General features: G+C 53.7%; 6 protein-coding genes across 6 annotated transcripts; 5 read left to right on the forward strand and 1 right to left on the reverse strand.

The window, feature by feature from the left end:
• Positions 1-626: 626 nt before the first annotated feature.
• Positions 627-3,409, reverse strand: CkaCkLH20_08637 (oligopeptide transporter; the record flags this gene model as incomplete). Its single annotated transcript, XM_038891352.1, has 6 exons — positions 627-1,165; positions 1,257-1,872; positions 1,925-2,391; positions 2,442-2,752; positions 2,815-3,242; positions 3,365-3,409. The coding sequence occupies 6 exons, from the start codon at positions 3,407-3,409 to the stop codon at positions 627-629; spliced, it is 2,406 nt and encodes an 801-aa protein (XP_038743364.1).
• Positions 3,410-7,494: 4,085 nt separating this feature from the next.
• On the forward strand, positions 7,495-8,855 carry CkaCkLH20_08638 (uncharacterized protein; the record flags this gene model as incomplete). Its single annotated transcript, XM_038891353.1, has 4 exons — positions 7,495-7,928; positions 7,986-8,170; positions 8,248-8,700; positions 8,755-8,855. The coding sequence occupies 4 exons, from the start codon at positions 7,495-7,497 to the stop codon at positions 8,853-8,855; spliced, it is 1,173 nt and encodes a 390-aa protein (XP_038743365.1).
• A 3,898-nt stretch (positions 8,856-12,753) lies between these two features.
• Positions 12,754-14,715, forward strand: CkaCkLH20_08639 (cytochrome P450; the record flags this gene model as incomplete). The annotated part of the gene is made up of 6 exons (XM_038891354.1): positions 12,754-12,948; positions 13,047-13,344; positions 13,400-13,516; positions 13,573-13,995; positions 14,052-14,252; positions 14,315-14,715. The coding sequence occupies 6 exons, from the start codon at positions 12,754-12,756 to the stop codon at positions 14,713-14,715; spliced, it is 1,635 nt and encodes a 544-aa protein (XP_038743366.1).
• A 1,011-nt stretch (positions 14,716-15,726) lies between these two features.
• Positions 15,727-17,145, forward strand: CkaCkLH20_08640 (uncharacterized protein; the record flags this gene model as incomplete). The annotated part of the gene is made up of 2 exons (XM_038891355.1): positions 15,727-16,307; positions 16,362-17,145. 2 exons carry the CDS (start codon positions 15,727-15,729, stop codon positions 17,143-17,145), a joined length of 1,365 nt encoding a protein of 454 aa, XP_038743367.1.
• A 700-nt stretch (positions 17,146-17,845) lies between these two features.
• CkaCkLH20_08641 (uncharacterized protein) lies at positions 17,846-18,610 on the forward strand (the record flags this gene model as incomplete). The annotated part of the gene is made up of 2 exons (XM_038891356.1): positions 17,846-18,329; positions 18,390-18,610. 2 exons carry the CDS (start codon positions 17,846-17,848, stop codon positions 18,608-18,610), a joined length of 705 nt encoding a protein of 234 aa, XP_038743368.1.
• A 1,445-nt stretch (positions 18,611-20,055) lies between these two features.
• On the forward strand, positions 20,056-21,105 carry CkaCkLH20_08642 (zinc-binding dehydrogenase; the record flags this gene model as incomplete). The annotated part of the gene is made up of 1 exon (XM_038891357.1): positions 20,056-21,105. One exon carries the CDS (start codon positions 20,056-20,058, stop codon positions 21,103-21,105), a length of 1,050 nt encoding a protein of 349 aa, XP_038743369.1.
• Between the last annotated feature and the right edge of the window lie 469 nt (positions 21,106-21,574).

The raw sequence follows: 21,574 nt of genomic DNA on the forward strand, positions 1-21,574 counted from the left end.
AAGATGACGGCAAATATCAGCCTACAGTCACGTGGTTTCCCCTCGCTTGTTGCTGCCCACTGCCGGAAGGTCTTGGCCTCGATGGCTTACAAAGCCGAATGTTTGCTGGCCGATTGTTTGTTTATCTTGAAAACCAACGGTGTGACGCGGATACTGAAGATTGTTTGTCCAGAAATTCCACGATTCCGATGGTAAAAGGTGAAGCTTGTCGTAAATGCACTCGCGGAAATGGGAGGCGCTCCTGAACGTGAGCTTATCCGAGATCGTGATTAGATAAGATAAGCAGCAATCGATACCCGCCCGACATCCGCCGACATCCGACTTCAGCCGATCCCGGTCCGGAATAGTGGATCCACTTTTACGGTCGGAGCATCGGCATCACAACTGGTAGAGGTAATCTTTCCAGCTCGAGGGGCGGATTTCCACGCCGAGAGGAAAATTGAAACTTAGCATGACTACTGTCTACTATGATGAATTGGATGAAACCCTCGAGAGGGACATTTTGAGTAAAGAATGTATAGATTATTGTCTTCAATGGGTATATGTAGAATCAAAACGATAGCCAGCGGCACATCTTTCCATTAAACCGTCGTATAATGCGTTGAAACATTGTCATTTTCCCCCGTCTACCACTCCTGGCCGGGCAGGGCGATCACGGATCCGATCTCTCCTCCAGCAACACCTCCAAGCTCGAGAGCTGCGTTGATAACACCTCCGAAGCCCTCTCCGGCAATGAGACCGGCGGCGGCGGCGAAGCAGTGCGTCTCGAAGTTCTTGGGGAAGTACTTCCTCCACCACCAAGCGGTAATCGCACCGAAGAGAATGGCGTTCGCGTATCCACTGTCGGGTCCGAGAACCCAGGCAACACCGATGGACATCCAGTTGGGAAGCCACTCGCGGTACTTGGCGCGGTCTCCGACGAGGTAGAAGTTCTTAGCGACGGCCTGAAGCGCGCAGATAACGCCCATAACGATGGTGAAGATGGCGCAGGACTTAGTGATCGGAAGCTCGGGCAGCGTGACCGCTTGAGCCACGGCCTTCCATGCGGCGACGGAGGGGGCCGAAAACTGGCACTCTGCGTTCGGATCGTTGTTTTCTACCCAGATACAGGGGTAGGCGGCCATAAATAATACAAACACTCCCGGGGCCAAAAAGACACTCACAGCTGATTTAGTTAGCGAAGTTTCAAGTGATCCCGAGAAGGTTTGGTTGAGATATGCATGATTTTGATCGAGATGTTGGGGTGGAAGACTTACCAGCTCCGATGGCCTGTGCGTAGAATTGAAGATGGGGAGGAGTGCGAAGCAGGAAACCAACACGGAAGTCGCTAACAAGAGCCGTAGCAACGTCGGCAGTACCTGAGGCGATACCACCAGCGATGAGGTTGATGCGCTGGGCACCCTTCATGTCGAAGCCCTGGCCCTTAGTGACACCGCCGAAGACGAGCTGGGAAGCCTTGGCCGAGGCGGTCAAGGGGGTGCAATCGGTAACAGCACCTCCGTGAATACTGAGGAAGGCAAAGAGAAGACCGAGAATGCATGCGAGAATGGCGAGACCGGCGTTCATGTGGAATTGGACGTGGCAGACAACGCATGCGACGGCCACGAACACGATAGTGCCGCTAGCCCAGACCCAGATAGGAACCTGCTGGCTGGGAGGAGCAAAGTCCTCAACGAGACCGCTTGCGACGTCTGCCTTAGCGGCGTGCTTGGCCAGGAACTCGTTCGTCTTGCCCTTGGCTTGGAGGCGGTTGTTGATGCTGCGTGCACCCTCGCGGAAAGCGAACTTTGCTCCGTCCAAAACGACTCCGATATGGAGCACAAACTCTACTAAAGAATAGCACAATAAAACCATTACTCCGGGCCACAAGAACTGCGAAAAAATTAGCCCTGTAGCTCTTAAATTGGTTTGGTAGCAAACTTACCCAGTAGCGGGGGGATGGGACGAAGTCATCGCCGGGTGTCACGGTCATCACACCGAAGTTCACTCTGTCGGCCCACTTCTCACTATCAGGCTGACGCTGAACGCCAACAGCCTCGCCGTACTTCACAAGAAGAGGACCAACGAAGCCCCAGGCGAAGAAAGTACCGCCCCACCATGAGATGGCAGCGTTCAGTCCGACGAGCATGCCGGATCCGAAGAAAGCGGGAGTGATCTGGATGTACCATCCCCAGTTCTCGATGTTCATGGCCCAGTTCTTGTAACCGCTCCACACGTAGAACCAGGTGAAGATGTGCCAGTTATGGAGGATGCCGTCCGCATATTGGGAGACGACGATATGAACCAGGGCGCCGATGAAGGTGTAGCCGAGAGTCTTGATCTTCTTGACGGCATCGGCGGCACCGCTCCCGACAGCGTGCATGGAACGGATGGTGAGGGCAGTCGCAGTGGCTGATATTGTTAGCTAGTATTCTCGTGGCAAATGGCTGGCCAAAACCTACGGGTAGGGAACACGAGGTTGAGCTCGCGAGCAACGTTGATGACAAAGAACTTGCGAAGGGGAACCGCAGCAAACAGGCCGAAGAAAGCGCAAACCACGGTGATGGTCAAAATGCGAGGGAAGTCTTCACGGGGATTGTCGGACATAAGGTTGAGCTGGTACATGGCCGGGAGAGCAGCCACGAACAGACCGGACATACCACCCGCACCGGTGGCAGCCGCCTGGACGATGGAGTTCTCCTGGGGTCCAAAACGACCGCCGAGAATGGGCACGTTAGGAAGCGTCTTGGCGAGGACTTGGATGATGGCATATCTGATGAGCTGTTAGTATGAAGGCAAGGAACATCCGCTCCAGTGACTCGAGTGTGAACTGACCCGAAGATGGCGCCGAACATCGTGGCAGTGAAGGAGAAACCAGTCTTGAGACCGAGGTAGACGTTGGATGCGTTGACAAGAGAACCGAGAATGATACCGGTCAGGACGGCACGGAAGGTGAGAGGGTGAGCCTCGGGCTCGATGCCCTTGACCTCCGGGAACGGGCTGAAGAGGTCGGTGACCTGGTCGCCATCGCTGACCTCGCTCTTGAGGTCATCAACCTGCTCAGAGTAGCGGATCTTCTCTGTGACGATGTTGGGGTCGTGAGCAGGATCCACGGAGGGAATCTGCGTCTCGGCCTGAATGGCCCCGGGCACGGGGTTGGTGGCCACCATGTTGACGAAGCTGGCGGTGAATGTGCTTGTCGAGTCGACGTCGGTTGGCACACAGGCTGACCAGATGTGCTGGTTGTGCTGGCTGGCTCTAGGCTAAGAGAGACCTGGCTTGATGTCGAGAGGAAGCGAGACGGAGACTGACGCGGAGGTCGGCAGGTCCTTTTTAAAGAGTCGCCGATGGAACTCGGAAGCTCCTGCGGGATGCAACTGCTAACCTCCATGTTCATGGGTACCAGGGCCATGGAACTTTTGCCTCTCATGGGGGTGGCGGCTGATATCCATGGGCGGGCGTAAACGAGAACCAACGATCGTGAAGGCTATTGCCAGATTCCGCAGGTGCTCTGGACGCTCTGGACGAGTCTGGCAAGGCTGTCCGAACCCTTCAGGCAAAGGTCCTCCGCCAAGGCCGTTATCGATCAGCGAAGGGGGCACGGGGGGGCCAATGTTTTCCCCAGCTGTCGAATAGTTTATTTGCTGGGTATCTGTGAGACGATTCAATTCGAAAGAAACGGCTCATCAACTCGCAGGACAATATCCTGATGTGTCATGACCCTTACGGCGCGGCCAGTCAGAAGGCACGGAATGGAGTGTTTGCCCATCCCTGCGGCGCGAAAGTCGCAGATCAAAAGGACCTGGACCACACCTCCGGATCGCAATTCGGCTCGTGAACGAGGCTGGGCGCGCATGGGAGGGTTCGCGGTCGTTGGACGCGGTTGGTCGACTCCGTAAGTCAGCTTCCTTATCAGGAGAAGTCGATGGGACGGTGGCCCCGGAGGAGGACTCCGCTTCTGCTGCGATATCCCGGCGACCACCCCCGACTCGGCCATCTTGGTCATGCTGCCAAGTCCTGCTGCCAAGACGCCTATATATCGTGGTTCCCCTCCAATTCACCGGTGGTGATTTGCTTGCCACTGCGCGGCGCAGAGAGGTCAAGACATGTCAAGCATTCTTGGGCGGACATCCAACGCGACGCTACGCCCTTCTGCCCTGGCCTCCCAAGACAATCAAAAGTTCGACCAGAGGTTCTTTTGCAGCCTCCCCGCCTGGGCGAGGTCTCGGCCGGATCTCTTGAAGCGGTTGGCGAAGGCTTGTGCCATGCGGCGGCTGCGTGTTGGTGACTGCGCTGGAATCCGGGGCGCGTTCGCTTTCTGGTCAATTTCGAACATCGGAGGACGCCCGACGAGTGAAATGGCCGCAATTTCCCCACATCAATGCAACGCTCACCGATTGCGGACATCATGAGTAACGACCGTTACTCAAACTCTAGGAGCTAATTTCTCCAGCGCCCGGAACTTTTGCGAGACGGCTGACCTTAGCGGCCCTTTGACTGCAAAAGGGCAGACAGTTTCCCAGCCGCCGGAGGGCAGGCAATCTGATCTCTCAAAGACAGGTTTTGGATCTTGAGATTGATAGCGAGCGTCTCGACGGGCGCTCGCTCGCCATTTCCGGGCACAGCACGGTGAATATCGGGTGATCATTCCCACTTATTCCCGTTTTGTCGGAAACAGCGCGCACCCGCGCCTCTCGACAGCAGAGGTCTGGCTCCCTTTCGAATCTTGCCCCATCTCAGGGCAGGCAAAGCAGCCAATCTGTCAGCTCGATGTTATCTACAAAGTGGCCCGTCGCTTCGTTTCGCCCCGTGGTTACCCCGAGGTCAACAGCTGTTGGTTGGGCTGGGTCATATTCCTGCCAAGACGGTCCACGCCCGAGTTGAGTCTAGGATCTGCTGGAGAGACACACAGTTTCCTTTTTCCAACTCCCTTGCCGGGTGGGATCATGGCAAAAGTTCCCAGCCCCAGGTATCGCCATTCGTGCAGGTGCGCGCGTGACAGGCCGGCTTCCAGCAAGGGTAGGTGTTGCGCACCCCGGAATTCAGCTGTTTGCATTCATGCGGTTTCGCTTGTCTTGGAGGCATTCGGATTGACACATGCATTACTTTTTCATCGACAGTGATTGGATGCTCAGCGATATCAGCCTTACGACGTTGCAACTACTGTCCGGAAAGGTGCCCATCATGTTGGCACCATCCAGCCGGGCGCGATGGCAAGCGGTGGAAGCCGAGTGGCGCGAATACCTCGACTCCAGAACAGTCCCGATGAGGCAAGCAGCTGAGCATCGAATACCAGGTAGAGTAGGTCGAGTTGGGGTAGCAGTAGGATCTCTCGCCTTCCTCCAGAGAGACAGTCAGTCTGGCTGCATCGTTGGCTCAGGCACGCATGATTAGCGAGCGATTCCCGCGGGAAGCGGCATCCATTGCCTGGGGGTAGCTTCAACCGTCGAGACTGCTTTCCGTGCGTCTCTTATCAGAAGGTCGCCACTGCCGGAACGCAGTGTTCAAGGACAAGAAAGGGAAGCATCTTCATGATGGAGAAGCCACCTGGTCATTCCTCCGTCACTGGGCGAGTATCTCGATATAATTCTGGCCAACAGTTGCCAGGCCCAACGAATTAGAAGCGAGCCACGAGCTACGCGAGGAAACCGCTGCTAGGTTAAAACCAATGTCGACATTGCCTGCGTATCATCATGCATGTCAATTGCCACCCAGAGCTCTTTCTTGAGACCAGAAGGGCGTAGGGCTCAAGATGCCGCTCACTAGTTTCTGGGAAACTCCTGGAATCGCAACAATCTGCCATGGGCTCCGACGTAGCAACAATCTAGACAATCTCACGATGATCGGCTCGCCAAACTGACACCGATGAAGCGTTACCCAGCCCTCTCGTCACACGAGATGCACGATGCCGCCCGGACAAGAATTAGCCCTATCATTCTCCCCGGAGAAATCGCCGGCGAATTACATCTGGTCAGGCGACGAGTTCATGTCATCAACCGAAACACCAAAAGCCGTTTCCCAGCCAGGACTCGGGCTTTCGCCCCTGAACGCGATGCATCTCCCATCAGAATCGGACCGAGGCGATGTGACGGCAAACATGATGCTGAAGATTGGTGCACTGGAGATGCTTATTTCTTCGAATCTGTATCTCCGCTACGTGTAGCCCTAAACACCTTGCGTGAAGTACGGCAAGGCATCCGACTCGCCCGGTGAATTCATCAAACCCCGATGTCTTGGAAAGCCCCGCCTACGTGGCTCGCATCAGCCTATCTCTCATGTTCGTCAAGATACTATCAGCAGATGATGGTAGACAAAGTGATGTAGCAGCCGGAGTCGCTCGACATATCTGGTTCACTGGAATACCTTGCCTCATGGCGATCGAGGCGGCGATCGAACTTCGCGCATCGAAGGCCTATCTTCCCACGATGCACCGCGATAATTGCCGGTGAATCTCTTTTCTAAAGTGGCTAGTTGCTCGACAGAGACTATTCCGCTGACCGGGAAATACTAATTTCGTCAAACAAGGCGTTGTCGGACAGGTGAAGGGAACACCAACCCTGATCGAGAAGGAGGATGTCCCTGGATGGGGAGGCATTCCTCCCATGAGACGATCCATACGATGAGCACAAAAATTTGAATTACCATCTTGGCTTATGGGAATATATTAGAATACATGAGTTTCAGACCATGACTTCCAGTAGATCATTCTAACGGAAGCCCTCGGGAAGTATCCCCACGTTCGGGATACTGATCAAGCAGATATGCAGGCCGGCTTCGGCTATGTTTGCAGCCACGGGCCGTACGGGCCTTCGGGACTCCACCGACGATTTATGAACTCGATGTTTGAATTCGATATCTAAAGCAACATGAAGATTTTCCACTTTTCAGCAAACATCTCGCGTCGATCATTGCATGCCAGCTCACAGCCCAACATGACGCCATCCAGCTGTGCTGGCAAGATCTGATCACCTGGCTGCGGTTTGCTTTCCTAGAAGTAACAGCCAACGTCCATGAATAGCGTCAGGGAGATTTAGTGCGAGTTCAAGACAGAGTAGGGCGTGACCGTCTCGCAATATAGCCGAAAGCTGTCACGTTGGACGGGACATGGCACTGCATAAGGGATCTCAAGGTGGGTTTCCGATTGGGTCTTCACCTTGACGATTCGCCATTGCGGTGAACGTGAGGCTCAGTCTTGGGAAGATGGTTCCTGGGAGCACCTGCGGCACGCCTGTCTTGTGAAACAAACGACAGCCTGGGATAACCATCGTCAAGGTTCCACGTCGTTGGACCCTTATCCAGAATGGCATGTTATTAGGGGATGGTTTTCATATATCATGCTCACGATCTTCTTCCCACGAGCTTCATTTCCGAGAATCTTCTTTCTTTACATCAGATTCGTGGACTCGCAATTAGTTCCTTCTCACAAGCTCTTTCCGCTTTATCTATCTGCCCTTCGATTGGCATTCACGATCTTTCACAACCTTTTCATCCTTCATTCGACTGAGACATACTACCATGCGTCTGCAAATCAGTGTCGTATTCTTGGTGACCACCAGCTTCCATGGTCTCGGATTGGCCTTGCCGGCGGACGACGTTCGGGAACTGAGACTCAACAATCTTATCGACGACGATCCTGTTGACCCTGCGGATGATGTTGTCTGGTATCCAACGATCATAGAGGGCGGAGGCGGAGGCGGCGGAGGCCCCGACCCCATAGACAGCGGACTTGGTGACCCTTTCCCACCAGGCGATGGCATTGGGATACCATTATTTGGCCCGCTTATCCCTGACGATGAAGTCCCCGGCTCACCGGATGTTACTCCGAGAGACATCTCACGACGGGACGAGGAGGGCACCTCTGTGGAGACTTCGCTGGCGGTCAGTATTGACTCGAGGTACAACGTCACATGCGATTGGTTGTTCTGGAGCTATTACTACAACTGGTACCCGTAGGTTCTCTCAAGCTTCCGTGTAGACATGGGAACAGCACTGACTCATTGCGGCAGACTGATCGAGAAAGCATGCAACTGGGTGGGAGATAGCCTCGCGGTCGGCTGGAATGGGTATTGGGGGCCGGAGGGCTCCATAGTCGGGGAAGCCAAGAACGTGACGATGAAGTGGGAGAAGACGGGGAAGAACTGCGACCAGACTTGCAGGCAGGTCTGGAATAAGGTGTACACCGACTCTTCCTGTAAGTCGTAGAGCACTCCTCCACATCGCCTGACCACGTTACATCAGAAAAAGAACGCCAGCTAATCAGCCACACAGGCCGCGAAGAGCGCTTCTGGATGCGAGAGAAGGGCACGGTCGAGCTCGAGGACTGCGGCACGGCCTCCTACCACATCCAGTGGAACAACGACGCGCCCCATCTCGATCACGGCACGGGGCTCTGCTGGGAGACGCCGATGCCGCCGTCGTACGTGCCGGACCCGGACGTCACGCACCGGTTCTGCGAGGAGGCCGTCCGGTACATCCACGACGCCGGGGGCAACTTCACGTCGCCGAGGGAGCGGGACGGGTTCTACTGGAGCGACTACAACCGCGCGGTCCTGGACCCCGCGAAGGACGGCGTCGAGTTCGATCAGGGGTTCGTCCATTTCTGGATCCGGGGAACCTCGCATACGAACGTCTGTCCGTCGGGGCAGACGGCCAACCAGGCGGTCAAGGATATCGACGTGGACTTGTGCGTTGCGAATATGAACAAGGTTGAGAACCAGATCTGTGAGTTGACTTTCGATGATGATATGCGTGGAACATACTGACGGGACAATTCAGGCGGTGCGGACTTTGGCTCGTCGTTTGGGTCGCGGTTGTGGTCGGACTGCTTCGAGTGGGGGACCAAGGCGTCGGGATATAATGGACAAAAGGAGCCGTAGTGTCAAGCGGTCGTTAGAATGTTGTGGTAGGGGACGATGTGCCACAGAGCTGGATGGTCCCTGTGTGCTCATGGTTTTGGCGGAGATTTGTGGTCAGATTGCCTAGCAGATGTTTGGGATCGTCTCTCCTTTTCATCTTGTCGTATGGTGCCTTAACATGTCATTGTAATGAGTTTGTATTGGTCGAATTCGGAATACTCAGTTAGTTGCGGTGGCCATTTACCGTATTCCAGATTGTGAAGCATGCCATACTGTACCGGGAGATGCGACGATCTCCTTGCGTTTATGAACCGTTCGAAAGTTGTGTTGAAGAGCACAACTGTACCTGAATGGATCGCCGTGTATGCCAAAAATCCCGTGGGCTTAATGAATGGCAGGAACCACGAAAAGAATATGGGTCGTGAAGTTGTGAAACGGCAACGCTGTGATGTGTGAGCGGTGAGAGAATGAAACAGTACATGGCCCATGCTGTTTCCTTGGCGCTCGTGATGCTCTCATAAATATAATTAAGCTTCAGATCTTACTAGGTTTTCAGAGCTCTCGGGATGCGGCTGCATAACGACTGATGAGCTTCATCCAGACGGCAGGAAAAGTGAGATGGGCATGGGGTATTTCCGTGTGAGTGTGGAGCTCCGTGGTCTGTGAATGATAAAATAATGAAGACATCTCTCACCTGTTTCATTCGCGGGCTTGATGCCCTCATACTGAGGCGCCAGTGAAGACGAGGTCGGCGTTGAGACAGACTGGAATTTAGTTTCTTTTGTTGGAATTGTGTAGAGCTTGGAGATTTCAGTGCTTGACTTCAACTTACATGGAGTTTATCATGAATTTACGTAGCATAATTTGTAGCATCACGATCTTAAAGCGGACAAAGGAGACGTAGGCTTAGTATTCTGGGGCCTTGGAACGAAACCTTCGATAGGTTAAACAATTGAACACTCAAATCAGCTTAACAATATGCTCATCCCAAAATAAAATTGCAAATCAGTGACCTCAGTTAAGCCCCAAAAATCTAAGTCGTAAGTTATGTCAGAATCCATTGATTTCATCGTAGCTGAATGCATGCTTTGAGTTTCTGGGCTCGTCGATGGATCAATACGTCTTTGAGGGAGTCGTTGTCAGTCGCACTGACAACTGAAATATACCTCACGCAAGTCAATAGACGTAATCATTACATAAATCTAATATTCATAACACACACGCAACAGTTCTATCTGGCAGGCAACCGAGAAGACAAGATGACCTCTGTGTCCGCTCATCGTTGCTCGTAATAAGTTACTCAAGTCATAATAGGAGCTCTACCAAGCTAGTGTTATCAAGTCAGGCTTCTTATTCAAAATCATCGAGTCAGGAATGCTCTAAAAAAGCCTCAGAACTAAAGTCATGGCCAACCGCCATCGATCGCTTTCAAGGGGTACAACTACTAGATATAGATAGAAAAAGTCCTTAGAACGCAATTTATTGCCTGGAACGTATCTCATCATAGCTAAAGAAATATACTCATTATAGGTGTACAAGCTCGAATACGCAATTTAATTTCTCTAAATCGTGGCTGCCCTCGAAGCGACTACTCTCAATAGATCAAGCGACACAAGTCGCCGTCACTCAAATCTCCAGACGAGACATCAGCACAGTAGCCTAATTTTGAAGTGCAACAAGATTCTTGGATACTTCTAAGATCTTCCCAAAAATAGTAAACTCAGGTATAACCATCTGCCCTCGCCATCGTGGCTGTCACTTGCGAGGCAACATCCAGGTACCCGGGTAGTTCACGATCATGTGGAACTGTCTCGTATCACATCTGACTTCAGACGACAGGCAGAATCAGTAATCCTTAATATACTATCTGCAGGCTCCCTAAGGCTATTTACTCATAGTGTATGAGGGCGTGTGAGACATGAGTGGGCGCCTGGATGCAGGCACATATGATTTCAAATTGACCCAGACGATGTCCAAATTCTCGTACAACGACGATGTAAGTCATGATGAGCCGTGATCCCCGATAGCCTGCATACAGAAGAAAGCACCCACCGAGTCCAAATTACCTAGAACTTATCCTCAAGCTTCTCGAAACCAAGAAACCAAGCCACCATCACAAGTCCTCGACTCCATCACTGGAGGAAAAGCAAACCAAGTCGTCTCGTCTTCAGGTCGGTCATCCATAGATGGCGTCAGTCAAGCACCATAACTCATCGACGTCCTTCTTGGCAGCTGCAACAACTCTGCGAAATCCCGTACAACAACAGGCCAGGTTTCAGCCACTTAATATCCGTAGGCGATTCTCGGGAATCGACGGTTCGCCCCCCGAGAGACCCGTGAAGAGGGAGATCTCTGTACGATCGATGGCACCTTCACCCCCCGCCCGCCGGATCAGAGACATCTAGGTGCGTCCGGACGGAACCTGGTGTGTGATCACGATATGCACATGCCTGTCGTCGACCAGATCTCGCAGACAATCCCCGGCTGCGAAAAGCCGCAGGCGCCGGGGCTTTGATCAACCTGCAACGCGCGAGGTCGCACAAGGGGAAATATGTCCACCAATAAGCTTGTATGAGGGTAAGATGAGAACAGCGATGTCAGCGATGTCAGCTATGAGAGATCACGGTGATCTCGCGAGCGCGCATGTGCAGCAACGCATGGGACGTCCGGCGATGCAGCGTGTACCCGTCTCCCGGCCGCAGAGAATGCGGCCTTCATGAGATGCCGCCTCGCAAGGTCTTCCCGACTTGTTACGCCGGCGTCAATAGTGCGTTTATTTCTCTTCGCTCACCGAACAACCCAATTGTCCGGACCTATCAGTTCGACTGGATGATACGTAATCTCTCGTGTCTTATTCCACGGGGGGTGAACAGGGCTTTGGGTCGCATTGTTCCAGAGGATTGGGACCCGTGTAACCTCGCGGTATCATCCGCTTTGTCCGTTCGATACTCGGCGCATGGGCGGTGAAGTCCATTTTCTTGATTATGCTGCTTGCGCTTCTGCAGCCGCCCAAGAGAGGGGAAGGCGGGCGTTGGCCGGAGTGCGTGTTCGAACCCGGCCCCGATGGAGCGAGGCTTCCCGACGAAGGGTATTGTCCGTATGCGGCCACTCTCAAGTCGTCCGCGTGACGAGATTCCCAAGCCGTGGTGACGGGCGTCGGGCAGGGATCAGCCTCATGTCTCTGTGTTCCGATGGTGAACGCGCACCCCCTCGTGGGTATCACGCCGTCGTCAGGGGTAGGTATTCCGACTACATCGTGTGTCCCCCCAAGGTTCGATCCAGTGGCTATGCGACCTCTTTTACCTCGTCGAAGGGGGGGGGGGGGTGCGAGATGCATGGTTTGTGTTACGGCGAGAATAGATTGCGAACTTGAGTTGACTTGCGGTGTGTTGGTGCCGGGATGCCTTATTCTTTCCCCGGAGGTGTTGGTGGCGCACTGTCTGTGATGATATGTTTGCTTGTTTGCGACGATCTGTTGACTAGGATGTTGACTTGGCGGATGATTTGTGAATGCGTTTTGCAGGAGATATTGCATGTTCGAGTCCATGGCTAAGCCCGCTCTGCCGCCTTCAACGGGTGCGGGCTGGGTGGAAGGAGGCGGCGGATGTCTGAAAAGAAAAAGGGGAGTGAGTGCGGACTTGGACAACGGATTTTGAGAACTTTCTCTTTAAAGACTGGTTCTTTTCTCTCAGCTTTTGTCTGTTTGGAAGGGAAGGAACTCGACCTTTGACCTTTTTCGTCTTTGACAAACACCTTCACCACTCGACTCACCTCGACTCATTCCTTTCACCATTAACCCCTCGCTCTACGCTCATCTTCCCCAACACCTATTGACAGTCCCTCACATTCGCTTTATTTTGCTTTATTTTGTGTTTTTCGTGTTGGTTTGTCAGTTCATAATATCGTCTCACCGAAAAGTATGGCCTTCCGGCACTGCGCGGGGGCTTCGCTCCTGGTCGCGACCTTAAGTTGGAGATATGGTGGAATCAACGCCCTTAACGCGATTTGGATCTTCCTTGGCTCTCTCACTGTGCAATATGCCCTCATCGTGAGCTATTGCGCCTTCATCTACCCTCACTGGGTATCTCCTATGCGCCATCTTCCCACGCCCAAGGTAAGTACGCTAGCAACCTCTGACATAGTTTCTCTTCCCCGGCAGAGGTTAGCACAGGTGAAAAAAGATGAACTCTGCTAACCTAACACTCACTATAGGGAGGACACTTCTTCATTGGCCAGATGCTGAACCAGATCATGACGCCAGGCCCGGCAGACATCTTCATCTCCTGGATGCGCAGGTGGCCGGACGCACCCTTCGTGCGGTATCTTTCCTTTGGAAACTCGGAGACGCTCTTGGTGAACAATCTCGCAGCTCTCAAGGAGGTGCAACAGACCAAGGCGTACTCGTTTCGCAAGTCACAGCTTGCCGGCCGTATGTTCTCGCCCATCACCGGACACGGATTGATGTTCTCGGAGGGCGATGACCGGAAGAGACAGCGTACACAGCTTGCCAGTGAGCCTTCAATGTTACATCGCGTTGTTATTGCTTTCTGACACGAGACCCACAGAGGCGTTCTCGAACGCGAATACTCGCAGAATGCTTCCTGTCTTCCAAACCAAGGCTCGTCAGCTTTGTGACGCCATTAGTTACGAACTCGGAGGCGAGGATCGCAAACTAGTAGAAGGTACAGAACCTCCATTGCCTTTCTTGTCGCAAAACCCCAAGCTTACATGTCAAAAGTCGAACACTTCATCAGAAAAGCCACCCTCGACGTCTTCGTCATCGGATCCATCGGCTGCGACCTCGAAAGCATCTCTCTCCCCGAGGCACATTTCGCCGATGTATACGAGCGCATCATCCGCCAGCCGGCGCTGGGCCATGTCATCACCTTCATCGACGGCCACATCCCCCTCCGCTCATGGCTGCCGCTCAAGAGCAATAAGATGTGGCTCGAGGACGTGAATCTGATTCGGACCATGCTCTTGAACTGCGTCGAGAACCGCACGATGGAGATGAGGTCTGAGAAGATGGGCTTCTTCGAGAAGAGGCCGGATCGGAGAGACATTCTGACTTTCATCTTGGAGGATTGTCAGTTTGAGGAGGGAGACAGGGAGTGGACCGACAAAGAGCTTTTGGAGTATATGCTTAACTTCATTGCTGGAGGTGAGAATAACGAGGCGGCTGCACGTGCGGTAAAGATGACTGACTATTTTCGCTAGGCCATGAGACGACTGGTTCGACTCTCATGTGGATTTCGCACGTCCTGGCGACGATGCCACATGTCCAGGAGCGCCTCAAGGAAGAAATTGGTGAGCTTTGCGCCGGCAAGCCGCGAGACTGGGATCCCAGCTACGAGGAGGTCGAGCACCTAACCTACGTCAATAACTTCCTCAGAGAGACCCTGCGATACTACTCACCAGGTACGTACATATTCAGCTTCCCACCATAACTGCTCAGCTACTGACGTCCCGCGCCTCTCCAGCCATCTTCCTCCCTCGCGAAGCTCTAGAAGACGTCACAGTCTGCGGCGTTTTCGTCCCCAAGGGTACCCAGATCACGCTCTGCCCGGCCGTAGCGCACTTCAACCCCGTCTTCTGGGGACCCGACGCCGACAAGTTCGACCCGGATCGCTGGAGCGACTGCCGCGCCGCCAAAGACTCGTACGCGATGGAGGCGTTCCTGCAGGGCCCGTCGGGGTGCATCGCGAAGAACATGGCGCTGCTGAATATCAAGTCGGTGATCGTGGCGCTTGTGAGGAATTTCCGGTTCTCGCCGAGGCCTGGTTATGATGGGACTCTCGAGCTGGCGAATCCGAACTTCACGCTGAGGCCGAAGGATGCGATGAGGGTTGTGATTGAGAGGGAAGAGATGAGGAGTACATAGCAATTTGGATTGTGGGTGCTGAGCGGTTGATCATAGAGTCTCATGCTATTTACGGCGCTTATGTGAAGATGACGGACGGAAGGTTGGAAGATTCATTTCTAGTGCATACTTGGATGATTGCTAGTACATAGGTACCCTTGGAACCGTAATGATGGAGTACATGTTTTTTCTGATCATACCTTGTTATACGTTGTCCCTCGTTTCTAGCTCCAAGCCTCGCCACTCAACTCACTCCCACTCGCAATCACCACCACGATGCCACAGACTAGAAAACACCGATTTTTTTGAGCTTTTAGATTGAATGTTCTCTTCAAAGATGCGCTTAATATTGGTCTCTCCATAGTATTTGATGCTTTATGCGGTAGGAAGGCGCTGGTCTCTTCCCAACGCCGACATCAGCCATCTCACCTTCCGGTCATTTTTACACTTTCAGGATTCCGAGGTTATGTCTTACTCAGCCCCAAAGGTCGTGAAGAGGAAGGATCTGGCTTCATTTCATTCCTTCCATCAAAAGAGTCCGGTCTATCTTGCATCTTCTCATAACGAGGCCATTCTTTTCAAGGCGGAAGCTGCACCCGTTACCGTAAACTGCTCTCGTTTCGCCTGCCGTCGTTCTTCGCGTTCAAATCCTCCTCCTCCAACTCCAACTCCAAACCGCCAACCTCTAATCTCCAGCTTCTTCATCGCATCAATCTTCGTCGCCTCGCCTTCGACTCTCTACCTATTCAGACGCCAGAAATCATCCCATCGCTCCAAGTCCTCTCTTTTCGTCACACCACCTGTCGCAGTCGCTCCTCCACTCGACGACCACCAGGGAAAGAACAACTCCGTCTCCGATCGCGTTCAAGTTTCCCAGTCCGACGTCCGCGCCTCGAGCGGCAATATCGATTTCTGGATCAGGAACTCGTTTCCAACCCTTCTTCTGCCTTTGTTACCCATCGCATTACCAGAACTCTCTCTTCTCCTAGTTTTGGCCGATAGACGAGGTTGAGCCAACCTCTCCGGCTCCTAATGACTTCGCCACAATCACCACTGTCGCCCGATGACATCCTTCCGGGTTCCGAAGTTAAGATTCCAACCTATAGAATCGACCTCGGTCTTCCACCGGAGGAGCGGTACCTCGAATTGGCGTCCGACTTTTCGACCAAGATCAGGGCGGTTGTCCCGCTGTTCGACGAGGTCCTCGGATGTCTGCCGATCCCCCAAAAGTTGCAAAAAGTCGTGAAGTTGGCGTCTCGACTTTCTCTACGCAAAGTATACGAAAAGGAGCAGACCAAGGAGATCAAGTCCATCGCTCGAGTGGCCGGTGTGGATTTGTACCTCGCGATAGCGCTCAACGTCTTCTTAGACCTCCTGCTCGGCTGCACCTCGGGCGCGATTCTTGTTCGACCCAACGATGCGATAGGAGACAATGATGGTCCCAGTGTTTCTGATCGACTGATGCACTTTCGTACTCTGGAATGGGGAATGGATTCACTTAGAAGTCTCCTGGTGTCACTCGAGTTCGTCAACAGTAAGACCAGCAACCCGGGAGAAGTGATAGCGAGGAGTATCACATATGCAGGCTTCGTGGGAGTACTCACTGGTGTTCGGTAAGTCGCCCCAGCTTCCGTCCAAGATCAGCGTCCAACTCAGACGTGTCACAGGCCAAACCTCTCGCTGTCCCTGAACCATCGTCCCTATCACGACTGCCGACGGACCGTTATCTTGAAGCACCAGCTGCTTGTTGTTCTTGGCGTCAGAGAGTCCATCTCTTCGGTCCTTCGCCATGTTCTCTTCAGCGACGAAAATGAAGATGCACCACCCACCAAAGAAAAGGAAACTACCGAGCAGCTCAAGACGGTTTCGCGCATCGCAGCAACAGCACGGCGCTTGGCATCAAGGACGACTTCGCCTTGCTACGTCACACTATGTGATGGGAAAGACGTCGCCATCGTTCTGAAAGATGTCCCCAATGGAAAGGTCATGACGAGCTCCCATTTCATGATCCAGACAAACCACGACGCAATCCATGGATCATGCTGCGATGCCAAGGACGCCGCCCGTCTCTCAGAACCAAAGTGTGAAATCTTTGCTAGAGATGAGTGGCTTGTAGAATCTGAGCAGCGACTGCAGGCTTTACAGTTCAAGTGGAATGGGCATGTCTATGTTAGTTCTACAGAGAACTCTGCCGGGAGACGCCTGATGTCTCAAAATGGCACCTGTCTGGACTCATCTGGACAAAAGTCTGGAGAAAAGTCTATCGATCAACTCCTTGTACCCGGCATCACCGAAGAGAGGCTTCTGACATGGATTCGGGAAGGACCGACGACGAACGAGATGACGCACTTCAGCTGCATCATGGACCCTCGCACGGGAGAAATTCGAGGGCTGGTTCGAGGCCCGCCGGATGGGCCTGGAACGACATCCAGCAGTGATAATGATAACTGAATACACAAACGCCGACAGAAAATCAATAAGTTCATGTACGGAAGGGAAAGGGGCATGCCGATGTCCACATTGAGCAAGGAACAGCCTGACTAAACATTCCCAAGCCACGGCCATCAAGACCATTTGGGAAAAGGTCTGATGATTAAGAAACCATTATGCCGTGGATGGGTTGAAAGGGTTCGCAAGGGGTTTGAGGTTGTGAGCAGACTTTATATCGATACCTGTATCCGTAATGATAGTGAGCATCGCTGAATGGATGAAACCAGATGATCAGTGGATTGACCAGGCTCATTCACATTCACGAGCCTTCATCAGCTAACTCACCACGTGGAATTCCCATACACATAGCTTCTCATATCGTCCAGAGATGTCTCAGAATTATTGAATTCCGATGAGACTAGTTGCATTCACACGCTTCGCTGGCAGTTGGAGTCAGTCCAAATCAGCAGAGTTTCGGCTGCGGTGTTAGTTCCCGTGCTGCATGTCACTGTCAGGGAGATATCTAGTGGGGTGACCCCTGTGCCGCAGCTTCCTCAGCGTGCATCGAGTGAGATGTTAGTGAGATGTTGCCCTTACCAAATATAAGGCGCGTGGTAGGGCGCGATAGCTTCTTCCAACTTCACCTGCTCGACGTCATCTTGGAGCCGTCACTGGACCGGACAAGATCATTCACGCCGATATTCCATCGACAGACGACACCATGGCGCGCGCGCAAGCAAAAATGCATACTCCGCGCTCGCCGCCCGTGACGACGGACTCGATCCACCCCGAATTACTCCAGGAAATCTTCGCATCGGACCAGGACATGTATCCTGCGCCTCTGACCTGGGAGCGCCTCGAAGGCTGGACCAGGGCATCGCCGGAGTTAGCGCTGTCTCTATGGTTCACCGGCGTAGACGACTCGGCATCGCGGCCCCTCGTCGGCGCGGTGATCGCGCTCCCTATTCTGGCTTCGTGTTGGCGCGACCTGCTCGTCGGCAAGGTCAAGGAGACCGATGTCGACCCTGAGACAATGTTCCCCCGCGAGAGCGACCCAGGTGCTGAGATCGGGCTTCACGTGTTTCACGTCGAGAGATATGAGGCGCCCGGGACGCAGGAAATGGTGCCGAGAATCGCGGAGATCTCGATGAAGGCCGTTGTCGAGGCCGCGAGGGAGAAGGGATGGAAGGTCGTCGGCTACTCTGGTGAGTTCGGGGATGGCGTACTGCAATAAAAAAAGACGATGATCTGACCACAATTGACAGCACTCACGGCGACGCCAGAAGGAAGACGATGCTTTGAGAGAATGGGCTTCAACCCAACGGGTTACGAGGAGTTCTGGGTTTCGTGCGAGTCTTCGCCCGAAATGCAGTTGGTGACAGTATCCGCGGAAACCGCGCACGAGAGAAAACTTCTGGAGGAGCAATCTGTCAAGGGACACGCGACGATGCTGGCGAAGCATGTTTCTTCGGCAGATGCTGCGTAGGACCCTTGGCGACATGTCACTCGGCATTCGTACCGCTGAAGGACGAACGACTAGGGTACACTACGAGATCGGGGATTTCGAGGCATTCGAGAAGAATCAGTGGATGTGGGATCCGATGATCGACCGTGTGGGTAGCGGAATTGGGCTACGTGGAGAGCGGAAATTTTGGCTTTGAAATCAAGAATGCGATCAGGACAAGCTGGAGGCCTGGAACAATTATTCGTCCGACACCAAGCAATTGCCCCGGATCCCGTCGTCGAAACCCTGGGAACCGCTTGAAGCTCAACAAAAGGGGTCCTGAATCAACCTCGGCTCCGTGGCCGACCGCCTGGTCCAGATTGCCCAGCCTCGGCCGCGGACCTGGCAACCGGGATCACGGCCGGGCGCGTCTTGTCTCTTTATCGGGGCCTCTCCGCCGAAATTGGCAGCCAGCTCCGGAGGTGTGAGCGTTGTCTGGTGTCTGCTTTGTCATCATTGCTTCATGGCAGAGTTTTTTTTTTCTGTGGTACTCTGGCATCTGGCGGCGAGACGATGAAATGCGTGTTGAGGCTAGTCAGAGATGGACGGAGATCTGACTCGGGGGTTCCTGGACAAAACGGCCAACCCCGACTCCGTCCAACTTGCAGAACTAGACCGAACAACGTGGCAGCCAGAGACCCCTAACGCCGACAGCTGCGGTATTGACGAAGGAACCCTGATGAAAGAGGACGGCATTAGAATGATAATCCCGGTTCATCAAGAGATCAAATGGCTTCATTGGCCCAGCTACAGACCGCCTTCCGTTTCGTGTCCCGGGCGGCCCCGCCATGAGCCGCGGCATCTTGATGTCACTGACAGAAATGAGGGGCAAATGGCGAAAAAAAGACAAGAAAAACGAAGAGTTCGCATAAGGTGCTGACTTATCCACAACGCAGAGCGGCAGACCGTTGGGCCAAGCCGTTCGCAAAGCCAAGTCACCGAGTACCGCGTCAATTACAGCTGGGTGACAATATCAATATCAGACACTATCCTGGATCGGGGAACCACCTCACGAACTGCAATGCCAGCCAAGCCCACCCAGCTGAAGGCCAGAAGGCGAAAGGGATACTCCACCGACAAGACACCCCATCAGAGTGGATTTCTCGCTGTCTTCTTTACGATTCTTCCATCATGACGTTATGGTTTCCAGTGTCTTCGCTCAGAATCCCGTACACCCCGTGTTTGCCGCGAGGGGCAGGTTCAAGGGACCACCTCGTCGGACCCGGCGCGGGCCCGATGGAGACTCGTGAATCTGGAGCAAGTGTTCGCATCGTATTTAAGACGAAAGCTATCCGCCCCGAATCCGGTTGAGCTTCCGAAATAGCAGTACCATTTCATCTCATTTTCTCACATCTTATCTCCATCTCATAGACCTCACGATACCCCAACCTTAGATACCCCATTTCAACACCACAAACACCACCAAAATGGCTCCCGTTCCCAACAAGTGCTTCGTCTTCAAGCAGATCCCCAAGGGCCTGCCCGTCCCCGGACAGGACCTCGTCATCGAGGACCGTCCCATTGACCTCGATGCTCCCCTCGACGGCGGTATTCTGATCAAGGTCCTCTACTCCTCCTTCGACCCCTACATGCGCGGCCGCATGCGCCCCGCCGAGGCCGGCAAGTCCTACATCCCGCCCTTCGAGCTCGGCGCCACCATCGTCTCCTCCATCGTCGCAAAGGTCGAGCGCTCCGACACCCCGCAGTTCGCCGCCGGCGACCTCGTCACCTCCTTCATGGGCCCCAACGCCCAGTACGCCGCCATCCCCGCAAAGTTCCTCCAGGGCTTCTTCAAGGTCCCCAACACCCACAACGTCGACCTCCCCCTCTTCATCGGCGCCCTCGGCATGCCCGGCATGACCGCCTACGAGGGGTTCTACGAGATCGGCAAGCCCAAGAAGGGCGAGACCATCTTCGTCTCCTCCGCCGCCGGCGCCGTCGGCCAGATCGTCGGCCAGCTGGCCAAGACCGAGGGCGTCAAGGTGATCGGCTCCGTCGGCTCCGACGAGAAGCTCGACTTCATCACCAAGGAGCTCGGCTTCGACGCCGGCTTCAACTACAAGAAGGAGTCCCCCCGCGACGCCCTCAAGCGCCTCGCGCCCCAGGGCATCGACATGTACTTTGAGAACGTCGGCGGCGACCACCTCGAGGCCGCCCTCGAGTCCTTCAACCCCCAGGGCCGCATCATCGGCTGCGGCATGATCTCCGACTACAACACCCCCATCGAGCAGCAGAAGGGCGTCCGCGGCCTCTTCCACCTCGTCGCCAAGAAGCTCTCCTTCCAGGGCTTCCTCGTCAACCTGTCCCCCGAGAAGTACCTCCCCTTCCAGGAGAAGATGCAGCCCATGATCGCCAAGGGCGACCTGAAGGTCAAGATCCACCTGACGGAGAGCATCGACCAGGCCGCGGAGGGATTCGTCGGTATGCTCACCGGCCAGAACTTTGGCAAGGCCGTGTTGAAGATTGCGCAGGAGTAAGGGTTTGGGTTTATAGATAAAAAAAGGAAACGGGAAAGGGAATATTGTATAGTATAATGACAATTGATGACTATGATATGAGAACCAAAAGGAAGAAGTCAGGAAGTGCCAGCCGCCTCGTGATATAGGAGTTCTCTCAAGTTTCAAGATAAAAGGACGAGATAAGGCGACGATGAATATGCTTCTTGATACCTCAGTTTTAAGTCGAAGTCATCGGAGAGCTGCGTGTCTTGTTTGATGGAAACAACCCAGTTCGTTAAATAGGAAGTATGGCGAGCAAGCTACCGCTGGGAACCAATGTCGACATGGCCCTCGTCAGCGTCGATTGTTTACCTTCCATAACATCTAAACGCACCACAGACATTATGTGAGATGTCATCTTCAACACCTCATGAATAATTTGCTAAGGCTGCAATGTCCTCATGAGAATAAGTTGAATTTCAATCACCATTATTCTGAAAAGTACTTC

This window comes from Colletotrichum karsti (assembly GCF_011947395.1).
Source record: "Colletotrichum karsti strain CkLH20 chromosome Unknown Scaffold29, whole genome shotgun sequence".
Lineage (NCBI taxonomy): Eukaryota > Fungi > Ascomycota > Sordariomycetes > Glomerellales > Glomerellaceae > Colletotrichum > Colletotrichum karsti.